The following is a 24037-nucleotide window of genomic DNA, read 5'->3' as shown; positions in this document are numbered from 1 at the left end:
AGGGGATCCCACCACCAGCGAACAGCACTCAGCTGAGGAAAACGCTGAGGGGAGGCCAGAGAATCCTACGCAGTAGTTCAGGATCACCAGTGCCAACAAGCCCATGACAATACACCTTGGTCTACTCCAGAGGTAATCAAAGTACTGCTACAAAGGTCAAAAAAAGTTGTAGTTCACAGATGACTCAATTTAATTGGAAATCAACTTCATAATTCTTTTGAGAGGTAGTTAAAATGCCATGTGTTCAGGTCTAAATCAGAGAGATTTGTGACCATGATAAGGCTTCCATTGTTAACACTAGTAAATCTTCCTCCCTTGCTTTGGTGGCAAAACACTAGACCCATCAGCAATTAGGTTTACCAGTTTGCTCCCAAAATATGGGTGTCTGATTTGCTGGTATAAATGCTGGAAAATTCATGGATATTGTTGCTCTGTAATTCAAGTTAAATATCTGTCAGTTTAGTGTACAAAATGTCTAAGAGGAGAGAAGGCAGCAGAGGAAAAATGCTACTTTATACTTTTGAAAACCAGATGATTTTTGACAATGCAAGTTTATTTGTTTTTAATTCTGTCAGTTTCAGATTATAACTCAGGTACGCAAATTAAAAAGAGACAGGGCGAGACTCAGCCTCCCAGCCGAGTGTTCCCCGCCGGTAGAAGGTGGCATGTTGTTTGTTAGTGGGGGATTCTCTAGTCCCACCGCTGTCGATGGGAATTCCCACTGATGCCATCCCAGGCTAGCAGAAAACCCCTGGATGAGGGTGCGCTGCCGATAGGACTGGAGAATCCTACTGGCGTGAATGGCTGGAGAATTCCGGCTATAAAATTCTGTTCAAGACAACAATACTCAAACAGCAAGTACTATGATCAATAAGTACTAACCTCTGAAAGCATCCCATGTAATTCCCTTTCCTGAAAAAATATTAGTTAAGTGATTGCATTTTAAATTTTTCCAATGCGCTGTTCAAGTAATCCAACAGCTGAGTGAAACATTGCAAGAAATGTGTTCTGCTGGCATTTTTGGGTCACATTCATCATCTCTTAGTGACATTTTCAGGGCAGCTTTTAAAAATATTTCACTCAAGTTTTTTTGTTAAACTTTAGAAAATCAAAAACTCAGCAGAGTGTTTCCTAATCAGTTGGGCAACAAAATGAATGCACTGCTGCGAGCAATAGGAATTCAGAATGCTACAGTCTGATTCCACTGGTTAACTTTATTGATGATGTGGAGATGCCGGCGTTGGACTGGGGTAAACACAGTCAGAAGTCTCACAACACCAGGTTAAAGTCCAACGGGTTTATTTGGTAGCACAAGCCACAAGCTTTCGGAGCACTGCCCCTTCATCAGGTGAGTGGGAGTTGTGTTCACAAACAGGGCATATATAGGCACAAACTCAATTTACAAGATAATGGTTGGAATGCTCGTCTTGTACAAGTCTTGTTCAGTCTTGTAAAGACTCGCATTCCAACCTTTATCTTGTAAATTGAGTTTGTGCCTATATATGTCCTGTTTGTGAACACAACTCCCACTCACCTGATGAAGGAGCAGTGCTCCGAAAGCTTGTGGCTTGTGCTACCAAATAAACCTGTTGGACTTTAACCTGGTGTTGTGAGACTTCTTACTAACTTTATTGAGCGAGGGAAAGACAACGCCATCTATCCGCTCTATATTACTCTGTAAAACGATTATTCACATAGCTCGAAGGAGAAGCCATTACAATATAATTTATGATTTAATCTTAAAACAAAACAATAATAATTTGTGGGATACACCTGGAGATAAATTACTCCTCGTCTCATGATATTATAGCACATAGCATTACTTAAATATGTACAAGACTGAAGAGATAACTTATTTTATTTTGATACAAGAAAATCAACTTTATTTTGTACCTGAGTTGTTGCAGCATTAAAGGAAATTCCAATCAAAGAACATAGGCCCAATCCTGCAGCTACTGACAGTGCAACCAACAAGACACCTGCCAGCCCCACAGCACCCTGGGACTTGGCGGAGTCCCATCGTAGCATGGTTAAACAGGCATAGGCAAGCTGTAAGTAGAACAAGGGAGAAGACGAGCATTAAAATCCAATTTTTATGTTTTCCAAATGAAGAATTACTTAAATATAGCCAAACCTGAAATAAAACAATGATTCATACATTCGTCACACTCAAAAACATTGGAGTGATGTAAATTGTGACAATTTCGAGAATATGATCAAACCAGTTTGTTGTCATTGTAAAGTTGTTTGATGTCTCATTATGAAGCCAGGAGGCTTGTATGGTTGAACATATACTGTAATACTAACAACTCATAACTACATACATCCTCCAAGGTACAGCCCTGCATGATGGCTGTCTTCATGCTGGCTCCTTCCGGACTCTATTACACACAGCCAACCATCATGTGACTCTCTACATCACTAAGTGGGCAGTACTGTTTCCCCAGTACCACATTAACCCGAACACCCTTATACTACACCTCCCAGTCCTTACCCAAATATATTTATAGCACAATCCTCTTCACTTCTATGCTCCCCTTCTCAACTCTCTGACTTTATACATTCAGTCTGGAGGCCTGACAATTCTTCCAGATCTCATTCTTGTCACCAAAAGAGAAAACGCTGGAAAATCTCAGCAGGTCTGGCAGCATCTGTAAGGAGAGAAGAGCTGTCGTTTCGAGTCCAGATGACCCTTTGTCAAAGCTCATTCTTGTCACATTGGGATGAATGATAGTTTCAGTTGCTTTGGGTTGACTTTGTTGGTATGATGTTGAAATTGTGGCACTTTATGTTTCCGGCACTTTGTTGTCTCCATCTGATTCACTTTTTGTGCCCTTTAGAGTGGCAATTCTCCTCAACAACATATCTGCTTTGTTCAGACACCATGGCCGAAAATTTCCCATCTGACCCGCTGCAGGAATCATAGTGTACGAGACAAAAAATACTTGATGGATGATTTAAAGGTCCATTGAGCTCGGGTGGGAATTTCCGGTCTTGGGACACGCATGGCTGGAAAATCCCATCCCATGGGTTTGTCCCTTTCCTTCTCAAGGGAATGTTCACTCTGTTTATTCCTAGATTTCTGAAAGACATGTTGGTTAGGTGCATTGGCCATGCTAAATTTTCCCTCAGTGTACCCAGACAGGTGCCGGAATGTGGCAACTAGGGGATTTTCACAGTAACTTCATTGCAGTGTTAATGCAAGCCTGCTTGTGACACTAAGAAAATAAATAAATAAGAGTGGACTCAGATTATCCTTTCTGTGGGAGCCACCATGAGCTTGCTGGACACTGACATTTCAAAACAATTGAAGCTTCATTTCCATTTGTTCCATAATTTCAGCTAAACGTTTATTTGCTCTCTTACTTTCCAATCATTTTACAAGCTTATGAACCTTGTCATTCAACTCAGCAACTACTCTGGTGAGTTCCGTTATTTCAGAGATATCGGCTTTTAAAAGTCTGAATTTGCTCTTCCATACTGTGCATCTCAGCTTTCAGGTTCTTCAGATTGGATTAATGTTCAAGAATTTCCCTGCTCTTTTCAAGATGAAATTCCAACATTTCACTAGTTTTGGTTGTTAATTTTGCATTCAACCAACTGTTCTGATTCACCAGTAACTCCTTTGCTTTTCAGCTTTTCTCCTTTTTTGAAATTTGCTCAGTCTTTTGTGACCAGCTAGGTCCCTTGTCCTAGCAATGGCCCTCTATGTATCCTGATGGGAATCCTTCAGCCTCCGCCTCCGCAATGGAACTTTTCTCTTTAGGCAATCTCCATCTGGGTCTTCAGTTTAGGTGCTCTTCACTCCGGTTAGGTTTCAGTTCTTCATGTTTTGGGATTCTGGGTTTCTTCTCCAGATTCTCTGGGATCTCGGAGTCCACCCTTCCCTGCCACAATGTTGTACAGTTGTTTTGTGTCTCAGTGAGAGGTCTGGAGGCTTGTGTGGTTGAACACAAATCATTTATTATTAACCCAAAACTATTTACATCTTCAAGGTATAGCCTGACATGGGTACCATCTCCTTCCAGACTCTACTACACAGTCTACCATCATGTGACTCTGCATCACTATGTGGGCTGTACTGTTTCCCCAGTCCCACATTAACCCTTACTCTACCAAATGCCCTTAAACTACAGTAGTCAGCAGCTTCCCTAACATTATCTTTCATTGTTAAAAATACTGATGCTATTATTTCGATTGCTGCAGTCTCTGATACACAGAATGACTTACCATTAGAAGATAGCCACCAGCCACACGTATAACACTAACATTAGAAAATGACTTGAGAATGTCCTCTAGGGTCGTAGTAGAGAATGAAAGAACCTTTTGGGTTGAATTCTGTGCAACACTTTGATGGACAACCTATCGAAAATATACAAAAACAACTTTAAAAGGAGATATTCATTCGATTGTCAATAAGCATTTTTACTAAAAATTATACCCAAACCTATGGTTTTCTTAAAACTGTTGCAACAAAGGACTTTTAAAAAAACACCAAATTATTTAATAATTAATCAATTAGATGTAAAGATTCAGTCTCTACATAAGTAATTTTGAATTTTACTTAAGGTACAGAGCAATATTTGAAAATAAGATAAAACTATTTCATGCTTGTTATCTTACTTGAACTGCATTTCTGATTTACAGATGTTTAATTAATCTCCTATTCTGCTTATATGTAAAGCAATTTTTGTTTCTTGCAACTCCCCCAACTCCCAGTTGACAGTAAAAGTCACCGCTTGGGCAATTCATCAGGTTCTTCTTCATTCAAAAACAAAAAAAAATATTCTGGCTTCTCATTCATGCTCCATTGGCTGGCCAGCACACGGGGTCACAGGCTGTTTTAGAAAGGTCACTGCCCGGGAAACAAATGCCAGATGATGTCACATGACCCTACCAATGGGACTGCAGCTGTGAGCAGATTCTGTGCCTAGCTAATGTTTTCCAGACACCTTTTTTAATAAACAGAGTAACAATCACAGTGGGCGACTGTTGCTCACTTCAGTGTAGGCTTTGTTTGTTTCCATATTATGTTTGTAAATGCAGCTGAAAACAAATGTTATTGTAAGTTTGGTTGAAATATTAACACAACTTTTGTTTGCATTAAAAATACAATCTCCACAGGTAGTATTCCAAAGAAAAAGCAATACCAATAACTCTGAATCCCAACAGGTTTATCTCAAATCAGGCATTGCATAGCTTGAGTTTTTTTTTGTAGACTGTGCAAGCAAAAAGAGACAGAAGCAGGCTTCACTGCAGGAAGCCACATCTGGAGGCTAAATAGACCATTCAACAGACACATCCTTCCTATTACACACAGCCATTATATGCAAAGTTTTCTAAACATTGAAATGCAACTCATAGTATTTCCAACTCACAAGTTAAAGGGAAAAGCAAATGCACATAAGCTTACAATGTTAATGGGATTTTACTTAAAATAAATATTTTATTTGGAATAAGTTTAAATTATTAAATGATGGTTTTGTAACATATCTGGAAAACATAAATGTCTCTGAGAGATCATTCAAAGCACTTCATGTACAATATACTACCCTGAAGGGCAGTGACTATTGTTATGTAGGGCAAATACAGCAGTCATTCAGCATACGGCAAGACCCTACAAATAGATGTATGACTAAAATGTTGTAAAGTGAATATTGTGGCGATTAACTCTTTTAAAATATTACTATCTCCTGGTCCAACACATTGGTCTCACTATATATACAAAAGCACTTTTAATTTACTTTTTTTTCCAGTTTACCTCAACATATTTCCTTTGCCAGGCCTCTAGAATGGCTGCAGCTTTGTCCGGATTCCAGTTGATATCCGAAACGTAGTAATAATCCTTGAAGTGCTCATACATCTGCTTGGGGGTCATTAACTGAAACATGGTCTGGAAAGCCTGGGCACTGAACAGAGGCACAGAGAGATGGGGGATGGGAAAAAAATAAACATTATCAGGAAGAGAACTCAGTTTACAAAGTCATAAATGAAATGCGCAAGATCTCTTAGCTACTTCTTTCACCCTCTAAAAACATGACTTTTATTAAGCTGGAATGCTATTTAAGTGAATGAACTTTGGAATAAATATGCAATTTACCTGTCCATAGTTTGTCTTAGAAGTAATACAAAGAGCATGAGTAGTTTTGCTTTGAAGGTCTATTTTATTGATTAGTTCATTACGTTCTGGATTGTACAAAGTAAAATTGAACACCACTTAAAACCAGGTTGGAAATCTTTGGGGGGGATGAGAATTTATTTTTATTTTTCACTGCTTACCTCCTTCATGATCTGTTTACGAAGAGGCAGTTCCTATCAATGGTGGGCTTATCATGGTACACGGGTGAAAAAAGGATTGAATTCAAGCAGGACAAAGTGGAAAATACCACTCTCCCATCACTCCAAAACAAAATACCTTGGACAACTACCCTTTCATTTTAATAAAATGTCTCCTAAATATAGCTCAGTGGCTTTATATAACACATTGTGTGGTCTAAGCCGGACCAAAAAACTGGTCCACACTAAAATATTATAAATAAACTTGTCTAGATTATACATTTACTTAAAAATACATTTAAATATGGCTATTTATGCACTTCCATAATGGATTCTCCCGTCAATTTGACAGATATGAGTTCAGCAAAAACAATCCAGTTTACAGTCTAGGTTGAAGTTTTTTCATGTGTTACATTAGACCAATGTTTGTTTTAGGTAACTTCTTGTATATGAAGTCAGTGTTGGAATGCTGGATGGAAGTATTGGCTTTGTGTCATGTTCACTTGTCCTTACAACACTTGATTCTACTTTCCTCAAATGTTGAAATCTTTTAAGGACTTCGCTATTTGATTCTCTCCAAGAGTGTTTTTTTCCTCCCATGTGTTGGGATCCAGCTTGCAAGCTCTGAGATTGATTTTCAGAATGTCTTTATACCTAAGCTTGGGACATCCTGTTCTGTGATTTCTCATGCTCGGCTGGCCGTAGAGTACTGCCTTTGGTATGTGGGAATTCTCCACGTAAACCACATAACCAACCCAGCAAAGCTGAACACTGATGAACATGCTCTCAATACCAGACATACAGCACTTTGCAAGAACCTCGGTGTTGGGACTTTGTCCTGCCACCTGATGGTGCAAATAAATCTTGGACAGCGATGGTTCAGGTTGCTTTACGTGATGCCAGTAGGTTGTCCAAGTTTCACACCCATAAAGAAGTGATGCAAGAACTGCTGCCTGGTTGGATCTTTTTCAGAGACAAATGCCATACTCTTTCCAAAGTCTGTAGCTGAGCCTGCCAAACGTTGAGCATGCTTTTACCCGGTGATGGTTGATTTTGTCACCCAGCATCGATATCCAGGAGAGGATACTCAAAGATAGCTCCCAAGATAGCTAAACTTCTGTACTGCACAGGATGGGTGTGTTGGTTATTGTGACTGTGGGTTCTTGGGAGGGGTTAATACAAGGTCTCTGTCATCTATGGCACTTCTATACACAGGAAGAAGTCTCATAACACCAGGTTAAAGTCCAACAGGTTTATTTGGTAGCAAATACCATAAGCTTTCGGAGCGCTGCTCCTTCGTCAGATGGAGTGGAAATTCCCACTCCATCTGATGAAGGAGCAGCGCTCCGAAAGCTTATGGTATTTGCTACCAAATAAACGTGTTGGACTTTAACCTGGTGTTGTGAGACTTCTTCCTGTGTTCACCCCAGTCCAAAGCCGGCATCTCCACATCATGACTTCTATACATAACAGGAAATATGGCCATTTTAAAAACAGATCATTTAAATAGCTGTGTCTTTACAAAAATAGTTGTCTTTTCTAAGACAAGATCCCTCTTTGGTTTACAAAAGGTTCACTGCTCAAGTCTTTTCACATTTAACAAAAATGTCTACTTGGAGAGCTTCCCCTTCCTCGATGATAGCTCCCTGAATATTTACAACATATAAGATTGGATTTCCATGTGGTTTCTGAACCCCACAATCAGGCTTAAAAAGGGAGCAGAAGTCTGCACTGACCAGAATTTAATCCAGGTGACAGGGTTTTACCTGCTGGCTGGCAAGAACCCCAAGTCATCTTCTTTTAGCTGTATTAAGTGCCAGTCAGGCACTTATGTGTCCAGCGGCATGCCTTCCTGGGATCCAGGACCCTGGGAACTGAAATCCACCCCAACCCACCCTGAGAGCTGTGGGCTGATCAAAGGCCAACAGCTCCCCATTGCTGTCGGCACCACAGGGCCCATGATCAGTGAGGGACCCAGGCCACAGGTAAACGGGGTTGGGATGGTCTTCGGGGGAGAGGACTGTGGGAAAGAGGGTAAGAAAGAGCTGGGGTGGCTCTGAATGTCCTCCTCCCCTTACCAATGCTAGGTCACTCAATCTGGCACTGCGTGCCTTTGAATGGGAAACCACTTCTCCCCCACCCCAACCCCCACCCACCCCATCCCCCTGAGGAAGTTTGCATTTTGTACCTGCTGCTTGTATCAGTATGAGGCCCTTAAGTGGGCATTGACAGCAGAAGGTGGTGGAGACCTGACCTCCCACCCTCAAGCCTGATTAAATGTGCCCCCACCCAAATCCAAACACACCGCCTGAGAGGGTATGAAATTCCACACACTTTGTGCGAAACAAAGTGATTTCCCCAGCAGCATCTGCCCACTTCCATAACCAACTCCTATGGGAGCTTAAAATCAGGTCTATAATGTGGCCGTGACCAGAGGATCCTTGCTAAGGTTTCAATATTGTGTATTTCTGACTTCTGATTGTTGCATACTGCAAATGAAACTCTATAACTTGAGTTGTGCAAATTGATTACAGTGGTTGGTTACCTGTGTAGTTTTCCACTGCTGTTCTTTGTGGTGCCCCCTAAAATTAGCTCCTCTTGCCAATGCATGTACTTTTTGGACAGGCCCTGGCAACCACCACTTAACACACGGGCAATATCAAGAGGCTGCAAATACAGTAAAGCATCATTAGATAACTGGGTACCATACAATTATAAACAGTAACAAGAGGGTTCATTGTTTCCCACATTTTTCAATTTAAATTCAGATAGACTTTTAATTAACACTTTAAAAAATGATCATTATGGCAAATTGTCTATGTCACTGTTTCACTATGAAAGTTCAGTAATAATTACCATGATATGAAGGTCTACATTTATTACTTACCGTTGTTGAGTTTTTATTAGGGGCAGTGTGTGGGCATTCTGGATCTGCAGGGTTCAGGCATGGCCGATCCATGTAACCATGTCCAACCCCAGCCTTGTTCAGCATCTCCTCCCAACCATCCACTTCATACTTTAGGTTCTTCAACTCCTCCAGGAATTCTAAAGGGTCAAGATTCGTCCATTGCAACTGCAGTTTACCCCTGTCAAGAAACAGATAAACTCATTCATTAAAAAAATAACATCTAAAAACAGTTGGGAGTTGCATTATGAGTTTAGTTACATTATGAACTAATTGATTGCTGCCAGAATTGCCATCCCTATTAAATATGGCTGCCAAAAAATTCACCACATAAAATCTCTTAATTTAGTGAAATCTTGAAAAATAAAATTAACATTTTTATTTTGTGTTAAAATTCATTCAATGCACAATGGGTCAAAGTGAACTTTCTGGGAGGCTCGGTGACGTTGAGGGTTTGCATGCTAATAGTCAGTGCTATGGAGTCCGGTGCAGTTCCATTTATAATTTGCATCGAGTGGGAGGCTGAAAGGATTCCCAGTAGAAAGAATAGAAATTTAGAGGGAAGGACATACCTAGGTGATCTCTAGCACCTCCTGGTGGCTACCAACAGCATTGGAGAGCTGGAAGCCACCCTACACTAGTATCAGGCTGAATAGGCAAAAATAGGCAAAAAGAATAAAGTCCAAAGATCAAAAAAATCCTCACAAAAATAAAGGATTTTGAGAGTGAGGCTAAAAAAATGTTTATATATGCAGACATTGAAGTGGAAAAAAAAACACCTATCATATTGTCTAAGTTTCTCAAACTGTAAGCGAATGAACAGCAAAAATGTTGGTTGCTTTCCATTTCCAATAAATTGAATATTATATTTCTCCTTCCCTGGATAGTTATTTGTTTCTGTTTAATCTAAAGAAATATAAATATTTTAACAGATATGCTCTTCCAATTTCTGCCTGTTACTTTGATTGATATTGTGAGATGAATTAGTATTTAATATGAAAGTGTTGACAGCCTATGCCTACTGAGACTTTTCCACTGTGAAAATATGATGTCACATTTGCACATTAATAGGATAAGAAACTAGCATCTGGCAGCATCAAAAGATTGTGACATAATGTCTGATTACAGTCCTCCTGTATTATAATAACTGTTTTTCTACTTGAATCAATCATAGTACCTGACCTTTATTACCACTAATGATACCTTACTTCTTTATGCTCTTTGACAACCTGGCAATCGACCAACATCCCCCCCCCCCCCCCCCCCACCCCCACCTTTGAATTTCTTCCTGATGCTGACAGACTGGAGAGGCTTTTGGCTGGGTTATTTTGTGGTTCAAACCACATTGTATCTGCTTAACCAGGCTTGAGTCATTATTTCAACTCTCCCAACCAGAAAACACAAAACCCTTATTTACAATTCCATTTTTACATTATCTATTCCCTGTGCTTGCCCACACTGCCAGCAAACCTCCAAAATCTCAGAGAGAATAAAAAAGCTTATGATTCTTGTTAGGATCATTTTCCTATAAATTTACATAATATTCCATGTCTAAATACGAAATGTAAGTGACTGATAAGCAGTCGCACGTGAAAAAATATGTTTTCACTACTCCCTGTTAATTGATGTCAGCAGGCAAAAGTCTCCATTGATTGATGTGAATGGGCAGTAGAACAGAGATTGATGGCACCAAATGTTTGCTGTGTGAACTGGGTAAAAAGATTGAGGGGTAAAAATATATTGGCGTTTGGTTTTAGGTATGACGGTGGCCAAAACGAGTGACTAGAACCAGGTGGTTTGAGTCTGGCAAGAAATTGTACCTCGAGTCTCATTACTATTGAGAGGGTAAGCTGCTGGCTCCTGTCGCAACTCCACAGGCAGCTTACCCATTTGAAAAATGAATATCGGGTCACTTGCTTCGCTGGAAGTGGCCTAGGAAGTGGGGTTGGGGGAAGGGGTTGGAGTGGATGTGGAACAGCAATCAGACACTGCAGATTTGGGGGAGCACTTCTGTTCCCCCTGGCTCAAAAACAATGGCCACTGAAGAATCTAGAGGAGAGCCTGCTTTACTCTAGCGCAACCAATTTCTGCACAAGTTCCGAAAACAGTTAATAAACCTACAAATGTAAGGCGCCTGTTATAGGTGGCTGGCAGGGACACAAAAATCGCCCCAACCCAATTTTGGTTGGATGTTTTTCAAGGGTATTTGTACACAGTTTGATCCCAAACTGGGCCTTGTTGCACTCAGTTTATGCATCAAGGTGCAATTTCAGCCCATGCCCACTTCTAAAGCACTTAGTACAGGAGGGTATAGCGAAATAAATATTAAAAATATTCTACAGACAGACATTTTTAAACCAGCACAACCTCAAAGTTTCAACATTCTTGACCCTTACGTCAGTGAAGGACCCAATTAAAATCCTGAATCAATGTATGGGCAATGCTTTACCTTGCAGTTAGCTTTTTTTTAAAATAACTCACATTTATAATAAAAGAGTATACACAAGAAAAATCACAAGTATTTTCTAAGAATCTAAATCTATAAGTTTTAATTGATGAAACTAAAACTAGAGGCAACTAAGATTTACTTACGGTAAGTAGACTGTTCCCAACTGTAACTTAGCACCTTCCCAGAAACAATCCAAGGGTGTGATTATTACACAAGGATACAATTTTTCAATAAGCTGGTAAAAATATAGAAGTATCACATTTAGCTCACCAAGTATAGCCAGCATATATAAAAAAACAAATTGAAAGATGAAATATTACTTTGTCTAATGGAATATGTTTTGATTTTCTAAAGTTCCATTTATGTTAAGGAGGAATCCAAACTCACCTGAGCCATCCAACCAGTTTCCGTTACAAGTGCTCCTGATTTATAACATAAGTTGTCTAAGGTCCACTGTCTGAATGATAAAAAGAACAAAAAAAAAAGAAACAAAAAATTCTTAGTTAAAAAAATACACATCGGCAAGATAAACATGAAAAATCAGGAAGATTAGACTGCACCTCAACAAGAAGACTGGACCAGGCTTAACAGGTCTGAAATAGTGGCAATATGGTACACCTGCCCACATTAGAGGCTCAAATCGCCATAAAGAACAAAGATTTAATTTGATTTTGAAAACAGTTCCACACGATTTAGAAAATATGAAGAGATGTGATTGAATCGATGTTACTTACTTGTTGTACAAATAAACTTGAACTCTGCTGGCATTAAATGCAGAGTTAAGGTGCTGCTGCAGCGCTTCAACTGTTAGAACATTAGCACCTTCCTCAGGAGATGTTTGAATCATGATCTGAGGATTGAACATGGCTTCCTCCCCTATCTTCTGTCGTGTGTATGATAATTCTTGACTCACTCTACCACCAACTGAGGGGGAAAAAAAGGGTCTTTTCAGTTATTATGACCAAGATTTGTTGTTAATGACATTGGTAAGATGTAAAACCTTTCTACAAATTACTGCTTTCTTAAATGAATCCCCAAATACTTAAATAATTTAAGAACTAGGAGCAGGAGTAGGCCATCTGGCCACTCGAGCCTGTTCCACCATTCAATAAGATCATGGCTGTTCTTTTTGTGGACTCAGCTCCACTTACCCAACCATTCACCATAACCCTTAATTCTTTTACTGTTCAAAAATCTATCTTTGCCTTAAAAATATTCAACGAGGTAGCCTCAACTGCTTTACCGGGCAGGGAATTCCACAGATTCACAACTCTTTGGGTAAAAAAGTTCCTCCTCAACTCAGTCCTAAATCTGCTCCCCTTTATTTTGAGGCCATGCCCCTTAGTTCTAGTTTCACCCGCCAGTGGAAACAATCTCCCTGCTTCTATCTTATCTATTCCCTTCATAATCTTATATGTTTCTATAAGATCTCCCCTCATTCTTCTGAATTCCAATGAGTATAGTCCCAAGTCTACTCAGTCTCTCCTTATAAGCCAACCCTCTCAACTCCAGAATCAACCTAGTGAATCTCCTCTTTAGCTGCAGAATGTAAAACTTCCTACATTCTTCCATATGTCCTCCACAAGGCATAATTTCTGATATTAACCATGATCTAGCTTCATATGGCACTGACTTCTAAGAATAAAGTCAAGCACGGAAAAACTTTTACATATATAAAATTAAAAAGCTGGTTGATTGTAGGAGTAATTTGCAACATTGCTCAGTGATTCAGTATTGGGTTCAGGCTGGTACATTTTCATGGGTGAGCCACTTCCCATATGAATAGTGATAAAACAAACTCGGAACACAGCAAGAATAAATTCTTCACTAGAATCACTAAACATAAAACGTGTAGCACATTGTTGCCATTACTAATCATCACCCATTTCTGAAACGATTCATGCAGTAAAAATGAAGAGACAGGACTATGAAAGTCACACAATCATATGCAAAACACAGGTACAAACTTCTTCAACCTCAGTTTGCACATTTCACTAAATGATGAGGTTACAGTTTTGTGGCTTCCTTCTACGCACTGTTATTCTTTCGATGTATCGCACAGACATTTCACCATAAAACTCTCCTAAATACTGCTAGGTAGATTTTCATCCTAATTATCTGGGAATTAAGCACTGCCTGGGATGGTCACAGAATAAACTCGAGTGAGGAAGATTGCATGCCAGTAACATAGCCTGTCTAATTTTCCTTTTGTTTAAGTTGATGGGAAGAAAACAGGATAGGTTCTACACCAGGCATGCAATCCTTCCCAACCAGTTTTCTACTCCGTACTACATTCTGACAATGCTTAATGCTGAAGTGGCAAATACAAAAACCTACCCTTATGTTGTTTGGTAGCTCACAAATTGATTATAGCATTTTTGTTAACAAAGAAACAAAATAAAATAACATTTCTTTATGTCTCTCAAGGACACAGTCCTGGTTGGAGTCCTCACAGCCCATTTAGCACCAAAATGCCAGACTGTTTATTGCCTTAAAAGAACAAGTTGACAAAATGCACTATTGTCAATTTATTTTAAGGTTTGCTTGAAGATTAACCACTCCGCTAAGTGCTCTAATGTATTTCTACTACGCCACAATTGATTATGGAAAAATTTCTAGATATTGCATTTTCCACTGTGTTTTAAATGACTACACTTTTGCTTTATTTGTATTATTCTATATATACATATAGTACATATGTATACAGTATATGTGTATACATACAATATATACCTTATACATATGTGTTGACAAGAAATTTCCTGCCCGCAGCTTCAATACAATCCTCAATGTGGATCTGAAATGCATCAGGACTTGATGCATAGCATTTTGCATATACTCTAGAATATCAATTTATCTTATTAAAAATATTTCATAAGCATGCAATTTCTATCCAATTCTTGTCAGAATTTTTAAGTCAACATTTAAAGTTGAAACTGTGGATATAAATATTTATAATGTTAATTTACAATTTAGCCACTTGCCTGTCAGTTTGTTGATGAACCAATCAAGATGTTTATCAAAAATGTTATGTTTGTCATTTTTTCTTAGTAACTGAAATTTATAATTTCCAAAACAAGTTTTAAACAAAATATTTTAAAGACATATCTCACAATAATGTGATTAAATTTATCATTCATTTTGTATCTTGATGTCTTCTTTGAAACTTTACTTCAAGGTCTCAGCATATCTTAAAAACTTAAACTTGGACTGGAGTCCTCTAGCTTAGAAAATGTTGCACAGAACTTCCAACCACAACTGTGCATTCTGAGCATGTACAGTTTGCAGAACTTCCCATCATGCATTTGAAGCAGTAAAGCAAATCCCTTCATCATTTGAAGATTTGTGAGATCCTTGATTTTCCAAAAGGTTTTTAAAAAATCAAACCAGAGAGTGAATGTCAATTATTTATTTTGGGTAGATTTAATTTAAGGTAAAAAGAACTTTTCTATTACTAAGTACACAGTTAGTTGAGAACTGTGTTCAGCAGCAGTTGTGAAGGATGGATTTCCACTGAGAATGAATTTATTTTCCTTCCCAATAGTCATCAATCTCAGGATCCCTACTGCAATGATCCCGGATCCCAAGATCTGTTGCAATGATCCTAGAACCACTCCATCCATATTAGTGTCCCAAAACCATGGGATCACCTCTCTGGTAATTGTGAGATCCTGAAACCGTGCCTAAGTAGTCATGGATTCTGAGACCCCACAACATTAATGTCAAATCCCAGGCTTCTCCCAATCCTGTTTAATCAGTGCTCATGATAATACTACTTGAAATAACATAGCTACTCATAAAACCTCCAACTAAGTGTCAGCAATTCCATGATGGATGTGCTAGTGTAATTGTAACATTCCTCCACCATGTCATATTATTTGTATAGTCCACATTCAGTTTAACATAGCTTTTAGGAAGTTCCTTTAGTTGCTCAGTTCCCCGATTCAAAATTTAAGTTTGCACTTATTTGTAAGCACCTTACTTGCCACTGAGAATTTAAAACAGCAACAACAAAATATAAGATTGTACGTCCCAGGCTTAATGGAAGCCATTCCTTTGTTACATTTCATACTATTTTCTGAAAACAATTGCATATTAAAATTGAAAATTAAGATCTTTATACCTTATAACAAAAACATTTACAAAATGCATTCTGTAGGACAGAAACAAACCATCTGCACTAAATAACACAAGACTTTCTCAGCACGAGTAGAGAGAGATCTTTGAAAACACACAAGAAAGAGAATGAAAAACAACAGAAAGCCACAAAAACTGACAAATGAGAATGCTAAATGTCCATGTTTTGCAAAACAGGTGTGATGGGATTAAAAGATTAACTCTACGTCCAGAAATAATGTTAATCATAGGGTAATTCACACCTCGACCAGGTATGAATAGATCTAATTATGTTTTGTTTTAACTTTAAATTAGTTGTGCATTGCAAAGTACCAGAACAATATGGGACATTAAACAAGCTTTGCTGCTGTACAAATTATATAGAAGTGACTATGAAATAGCTGATTTTAAATTTTGGGATAATAGATTCGCAATGTATAAACGGCATGAAAGTTACTGCTACTCCTTAAATGGTAGTTAATTTATGTGCAGTCCAAAGATGTGCGGGTTAGGTTGATTGGCCATGCTAAATTGACCCTAGTGTCAGGGGGATTAGCAGGGTAAATGTGTGAAGTTGTGGGAGTGGGGCCTGGGTGGGATTGTTGTCGGTGCAGACTCAATGGGCCGAATGGCCTCCTTCTGCACTGTAGGGATTCAATGATTTTAGTTGAAATATTCCCACAGCCTGCACATGGTTCATATGTACCTGTAGCCTGAATAAACATTGCCAAAGAATGCAATGGGTCAAATTAACTTATTAAAAAATGTCATTTAAAATGTTCTTCTGTATCTCATCAAGTTCTCTGAGAACAATGTTACCATTATTGTCCTAGACTAAAGAACCATGATTTTGGCAGTGAAACCAGCCTTCCCTCAACCTTTCACAAGAACAAATGGGCTACTTACAATATGCGTATTGATAATTATTTTCAATTTATATTCTGCAGTACTTGTGCAAACGCAGCAACAAAATTGATTTGTCCCTCTTTCCAAGTAGAAAAACTGTAATATGTTATGCAATTTCTAAAGTTATTTGAATATTTTCCTGCCCAAATACAGCACTTGCAACTAATGTAGAATTTACAGTTTAACTAGCAAAACTTCACTATTTTTTGGTCACAAATATCTTTGTAAATTCTGTACCAAGGACACTTTTACTTACGGTTCACCTGGTAAACTATTATAGGAAATATTTCAGGTTATCCTCAAAACAAGCGAATAGTGCAAGCAAAGTGAGGTTTATTTAAGTTTATTTATTAATGTCACAAGTAGACTTACATGAACACTGCAATTAAGTTATTGTGAAAATCCCCTAGTCGCCACACTCCAGCGCCTATTCGAGTACACTGGAGGCAAAGATACTCAACACTCACTATAATAAATTACTTTGTTTCACTTCAAATTTAAATTACTGTAGGGGCCTAGAAAGTAATTTTGTGCCCTATATGCTATTATTTCCTATCATGACAATTACGTCCTGGTTTTCATTAATCATTATACTGTGGAACTTACACTACATGATTTTTCTACTTCTCTCAAACATAAGGCTTTGCAATAGTAAAGCAATCAGCAGTGTACAAAATGAGCCCAAAATAGTCCACTTACACAGTTCATTAACAATCACCAGCACAGAGATTCTATTACTCCAGCAATGAGACTGTCTGCATCAGTGCTTAGTATCAGTACAGCTGTAACATTTTCCAGCACTATCACCCTAATCAAAGAGCTGAAACAGTAAAGACCCCTGACATCCATACAGATAAAGTATTACTTAATAAGATTTGTTAAATCCCCACCAGGGTCAAGACAAAAAAAAAGAACTTCACCAACTGCAGAAGCTAGTCTTTCATTCAATAGCAAAGGGACTCTATTAGGAATTCTTGCCCGAGATGATATTTCCTTTTGGGATCAATGGAATTTAACACTAATTTGCATCAAAGACAAATCCTGACCAGGACAAACAAGACATTCTTCATCTCTTCTCAAACTGGCCAATTGTTTACTATCAACACTAGTTATTATTTCCCAAACAAGCTCCTGTCAAATTCCATTAAAGATCTTAAGGGCATGGTTTGTTGATCTGTGTTATATGACATTACTCAACGCTTAAAAAGGAAAACTCTAAATCCGGTCATCAATAGTTCCATTTGAATTTACTACAAATACAAAATTAGTATTTGACTTTTAGTGCGCAGGTCCATCTGATTTCCCTATGCAGAACTTCAGTGATCACTGACAGTTCATAGTCTTTTAGTGCAGGATTTTAATAAACACTAATTTTCAGATTATTTTAAATTCAGGACAGATATTCAGATCACTAGTACAGATTTTGTAATATTCAATATATAAAACTTGTTTCTCTTGCTATCAAATGGCATCTGATTTTAGATAGGCCAAAACAACAATAACATTATGGTAGCAGATGTAAACTTGTGGTCATTGAAAAGTTGATAGTGTCAATAAAACATAAAAAGAAGGAAACTGCAAATTTATACAATATAATTTAGAGATTATATCTTCTGATCTGGAGAAGAAAATATTCTCATCTCTTGTACTCAGCGTGTTATTTCCTTTTATCTCTGGGATGCAGCAACAACAAATGTGGGAGCCTAGCAGAATTTACACTTCCCAGAATACAGGATCATCTCAAATTCAATCTTTTCTTCCCTGAAGTAATTTTTTTAAAAGTGTTTTCAATTGATGGAAACATCGCACTGACCAGCTTTTAATGGTTCCATCGCACACATTTTGATTTACTTCCATTTGCTTAAACCAGGTGATTTTCTGGCCCCATTGTGAGGTAATGAGCCAGCCAAAAGTCCATTGACTTCAGTGGGACCAGAGACCCCGCCTGCAGGTAGGGCCAGAAAATTCCAGCCAAAGTCACAATTTCAACATTCTTAATGCCATTACTAAAAACATATTTGATACTACCTCATGGGAATTTTGCAATCATCAATGGCAACTCACAGAAATTGGACAAACTTTTATGTTCCCTGATTATACACATTTTACTCAGCTGCAAGAGTTTTGAAGCTCCCCAGTGCACTGAAGTTTAATTACCTCGGACTGTTCAATACAGGTTTAAGTGGAACTTCAACCCATATAAAAATGAACTGCAGCTTGTGCAACAAAACATTCTGCCATGTTGTCATTCCAGTTTCCTTACAAGACTGTTTTATCATCATGGGTAGGTCAATTTCTCTATTCCACACTGTGTCCTGAACATTTCAGATCAACAGAAACTTCTTTGCTGCCAACATCCACGCACATCAAACCAAAACACAACTCAACACGTAGAAGAATCTAAGCAGGTGAATGGAGGACATTTTGATAAAAACGAACTTTAAATATACAATATAAAATAATCCTAACTGACTGTAACTGAATGCTGTAATGATAAAAGCAAATTATTTACCATCCTATTGAAATAATCAAGAGTCCAAAGTATCATCTGAAATCAAACAGTGTACCTTTACATTGATCCCGTTGGTCAGGATGTTTCTAACATATTATGAAGGTAGTTTATCACGGCTTTGCTACTCCACCCCCACCTTCCTTCCATTTGCTCTCAAGCCATTCCTTTCTACTGTAGCCATAAAGTCCTATCTCCCTCTAGATCCTCCCCATCACATGCTATCCTCCCCAAATTCATCTTCCTTCTGGTTTGTTGGCAACATTCCCACTCCTTACCATTCAACATCCTTCCAACATCCACTGGCAAAGTAAATATGTCCCAGTTCTCGGACACTGTCCCCCCCGCCGCTCTTTGAAAACTACCATCATTACTTCCTCCTTAAAAACACACTCTTGACCTTCTCTTCTCAAGAATTACCACTCCACCTTGTCTCCCAGCTCTACGGCCATTTCTCCCGCAGCTCTGTTTGATCAATCTGGCATTCTTCCACTACACCAGTGAATGCAATTCTCTATGACACCAGCCATAAAGCAATATTCCTCCTTGGCTACATGAAGTGACTGACCACATCATTCTCCTGTTCTTGTTGTCCATCTCCATGGAAAGGTTGCTGCTTGGTTCCATTCATCTACCCAATTGTTACCAGACTATCAATGGCTTCCCTTCTCAGCCCCACGCTGTCACATTGGGAAACCTGCCAGGATCAACTCTTAGCTCCTTCCTCTAATTCATCTACGTTCAGCTTTTCAATGACATAGTATGGAAGTTCAAGCCAAGCTGTATATGTATGATCATGGTACGCCACAGGGTAGATTTTTAGTTTGGGCCAAAATAGGAATAATTTTGGTGATGCACCCGTGATATCCACCCAAAGCTAAAGTCAAGAGGCTAGAAATATTTTCCCTTTAATTATTGTGTTAATAATATCACAGAGAGATATTTCAACCTAATGATGACATTTTCCTCACATTCAGGAACACTCAGGTCAACAGTTAACTTACTGCTACTGTCTTAACCCCAGTCAATATTTGTGTAATAAAGTATCTTGATACATTGCTGAAAATATTGCTTGATATATTTTCAAGTATATTGCTAAGGATTTAGACTGTCAACCAATTTAAGATTATCAGTCGGGTTTACAGTGTGGCTCACTTAGCATGTTATAGAAGCTACATATATTAATACACAGGACCCTATCCTTTGCAGACAGAAAGAACACGTACACACATTGCGTCTTTTTCAACTAAACAAAGTGGGTGACAGCCAGCCTCCGGTTCATTCCCCAGGGCAATGCCTTGACCAATTAAAGTCAACCTGCCTGGTTTTGGCAGTTAACTGTCAGTCATCGGTTAACTGGTTCATTCTCCATGGCAATGCTTCTACCAATCAGTGTCCAGCACTCTCTTCTCATGCAGTATAAATTATTGTTCCCTTTACATTTGGAACTCTTGCCAATTGTCCTAATGAATGCAAGACGAAAGGCCTCTTTTATTTAGGTAATAATCAGTGTTCAAGGAAACTATGTAAATACACAAATTATGCAAGATGTATTTTACTTCATGAAATCGTAAGTGAAGGATAGGATCTTGAAATCAGATGTCTGTAAATGTTATCATTAAATTAGGAAATACAGACATATATATTGCAGCAAGGCCTCAGAAGTTTCACTTATTAATTGATTGAAAAAATTATGGATTGGTATGGTTTACTGAAATTATTTACCAATGCCATGAAGTCTTAGGAGTTCTAAAGTCCTGCACAATGCAAAGTTTTCACTATGTATACTCTCCGCTGAGCATGATCAGATCAGAACAACATTTCCCAGTGAGTGAAACTCAAATCATGTCACTGCCTGCAGAGTCCCCATGCCTCATCCAAGAATTGTGATTGTTCTGCTAGAAACAACCAGGAAAGCTCCTTTTTCATTAAAGTATGGTTTTATTTGCCAACAATCTGTATTTTTTTTTCATTTGGAACATTTCTGCTCTGTCAACTATTTACACTGAATTTCTTTTGTACAAAATCAATATGGTTTCTGTTACCCAAGTTCACAGAAGCCATTTTAAAAAGAGAATGTTCACTAGAATGAATTTCCAATCTCAGCTATATTGATTGGAAGAAACTGGTTATAGACCTCATATGGAAAAGAAAAATCAGAAAATTAATCCCCACTGAGTCACTCCTGTTGTCTGGCCAACAACAGCACTGTTGGTGGTCAAACCACCCACCATGCCAGCCTAACCACAGGAGATGAATAGGTGATAAAATCTCCCATCCAAATTGGCCATGGGAAGATAAATGTTTAATAGATAGTATCTCCTGCTAACCCAGTCTACTTCAATATTAATAACAGAGGCATTATGATTAACTTATACAGGAAACCAGATTCTTAATAGTGTTAATGTCATAACTAATCAAAATAGACCCAAAAATCCTTAGACCTGCTTTGTCAAAGTAGGCTTTCGCAGAGTGGGAACTGGTGATCCTCACTTCTAACCCTGTTAAAAATTTCCAAGATAAAGATTAGATAATTGATTTGTATTCAATTTATGGATGCCTTTGTCATGATGCACATAGTTTACCAGAGGAGGCTTGGTGAAAATAAATGGTCAGTCATTGACAGTCTTCAAAATAAACTATTTATAAAAGGTACAGCGGTCTGATGCCCATCATGCTATGGGATTTCCAACAGGGATTCTGGGCTGGAACCAAGCTTGGACTCCTGGTGAACCCCAAATGTACCACTGAGTGACCTGTACACATTCCATGTCCAGCTTGCCCTCAGTGGTTGGAAGTTCCTCTCCTCAGCTGCTCTGATACTTGGAATGGATGGAAAAACCAGGCCGGCTGCATTATCAACAGACAAGATTCAGATTGGAGTTCTAGCATCCCTGGGTCATGGAAAATGTCCTACCTCGGGTTGTCATGCCTGACCTCCACCCTAGGAGCACAGTTTGGGTAAATTTGAAACCCGGCACTCTTCCATCAAGATAAAGTGAAAATGAACAAAATCACATTTTACTATCTTTACAAAAAATTTGATCAGGTTCACTACACTATCATGTATGAATCGGTACCACTCTCACCAAAAGCAAGATTAAGATTTGTAGCTCAGTGACTTAAAAATAAATGCTGTTTCAGTGTTCTCTCCTGAAGGAGACAAATCACGCTGGGGTACCATTCCATTGATACTAGAAGCCTCTGATATCACGCGTAAGTAAGTGTTATCAGACTATTCAGCACGAATGCATAGCTGAACTGATTCCACCTTCAGCCATTCTTTAGACATGTTTATTTTCCAGCAACATTTCTGATTATAAGCAAGAACCTTGGGCTGATTTTTGTTCCATCCTAACGGCTGGTTTGGAGAATAACTGCAGTGCTTGATTAACTGGATCAGTTAACAGGCAGTTACAGATCAGACTTGATAGTTGGTCTGCATGATTGTGCATCGCAGCAAGCTTGGGCTAATAAGTGGCAAATAGCATTCACGCCACAAAAGCGCCAGGCAATGTCATCTCCAACAAGAGAGAATCCAAACATCTTCCCTCGAAATTCAATGGCATTACCATCATTGAATTCCCCCATTATCAACATATTGGTGGTTACCATTCATAGAAACTGAACTGGACCAGCCATTTAAATACTGTGGCTACAAGAGCAGGTCAGAGGCTGGGAATTCTGCAGAGTAACACACCTCCTGATCACCCAAGGCTACCACCCTAGGAGTTGATGGAATACTCTCCACTTGCCTGGATGAACTCTAATAACTCTGAAGAAGCTTGATGCCATCCAGGACAAAGCAGCCTGCTTGATTGGCACCCCTTCCAGCAACACTGAATCCCTTTACTACTCACAGTGGCAGTACTGTGTACCATCTACACGGTGCATCATAGTAACTCACCAAGGCTCCTTCGACAGCACCTTCCAAACCCATGACCTGTACCACCTAGAACAAGGGCAGCAGATGCATGGGAGCATGACCACCATCTGCAAATTGCCCTCCAAGTCACACACCACCCTGATTTGGAAATATGTCGCCATTCCTTCACTGTCGCTGGGGCAAAGTCCTAGAACTCCCTGCCTAACAGCATTGTGGGTGTTCCTACATCAAATAGACTGCAGCAGTTCAACAAAGTAGCTCACCACCACCTTCCTGCGGGTAATTAGGGATCTGCGATGCCCACATTCTGTGACGAATAAAAAAAAGGCATATAGAACTGAAAATTACAATTTTGTTGAATGTAAACTTGAACTGTAAATATTCATAATTGTAAAACCATGCAAAATTAACTTTTGGCTATCCTCTTGTAAAAATAAATTTACGTTGCAACACATAATACTCATGAAATTAAAGGAAATAAATTTGAGTTCCAAAGTATAAAAAAACTCTAACATCTACTTGACTAGTCTTATTACAAAAAAACTTGTGTCTTACACTCTGATAAAAGCTGAAATCTCATGTCACTATGTTCACTTTTGTTGCGTCACACTGACCCCCACTCCTCTTATCCACATTCTGTAAAGCTGACATCACTGATCAGTTCTGAGCAGGTCTCACCTCTAGGCAACAAAGTCTCTTTTCATTGGTTTTCCACTGTAGGCCACATGGGGCAAACACAATGGCCGCCCCCAGCTTCACACAAGCTCCCCAGTCTGTATGGAACATCATTTCAGAGTGATTTATAACCAACACTTTTCCTTCTGCATCTGTGCAGGGAAACACACATCACTGGGGGCCACTTTCATGATTTTGTTGCGACTAGGATTAGCTGGATTAGGGGCCGACTCATAAGGACCCCCTGCAGACACAAGGAAGTTTCATCACAGGGTCAGTGTGATGTTAACTATACTCCACTACTGACACCACAAG

At 38.8% G+C, this 24037-nt stretch overlaps 1 protein-coding gene across 1 annotated transcript in view; it reads right to left on the bottom strand.

Annotated features, from left to right (window-relative positions):
• The window catches only part of ptch1 (patched 1), a 76717-nt gene that overhangs the window by 39394 nt on the left and 13286 nt on the right, over positions 1-24037 (bottom strand). The window contains exons 3-10 of the mRNA XM_078214409.1: positions 12365-12554; positions 12018-12087; positions 11774-11865; positions 9164-9362; positions 8822-8943; positions 5762-5909; positions 4231-4362; positions 1894-2049 (exon numbers count right to left, since the gene is read on the bottom strand). Of these exons, the coding sequence (XP_078070535.1) occupies positions 1894-2049; positions 4231-4362; positions 5762-5909; positions 8822-8943; positions 9164-9362; positions 11774-11865; positions 12018-12087; positions 12365-12554 (1109 nt within the window). The remainder of the gene's footprint in view (positions 1-1893; positions 2050-4230; positions 4363-5761; positions 5910-8821; positions 8944-9163; positions 9363-11773; positions 11866-12017; positions 12088-12364; positions 12555-24037) is intronic.

The sequence above is a fragment of the Mustelus asterias genome, chromosome 6 (assembly GCF_964213995.1).
Source record: "Mustelus asterias chromosome 6, sMusAst1.hap1.1, whole genome shotgun sequence".
NCBI lineage: Eukaryota > Metazoa > Chordata > Chondrichthyes > Carcharhiniformes > Triakidae > Mustelus > Mustelus asterias.
The sequence above is the reverse complement of the archived record's forward strand: the minus strand, read 5'-3'. Positions and strand labels throughout refer to the sequence as shown.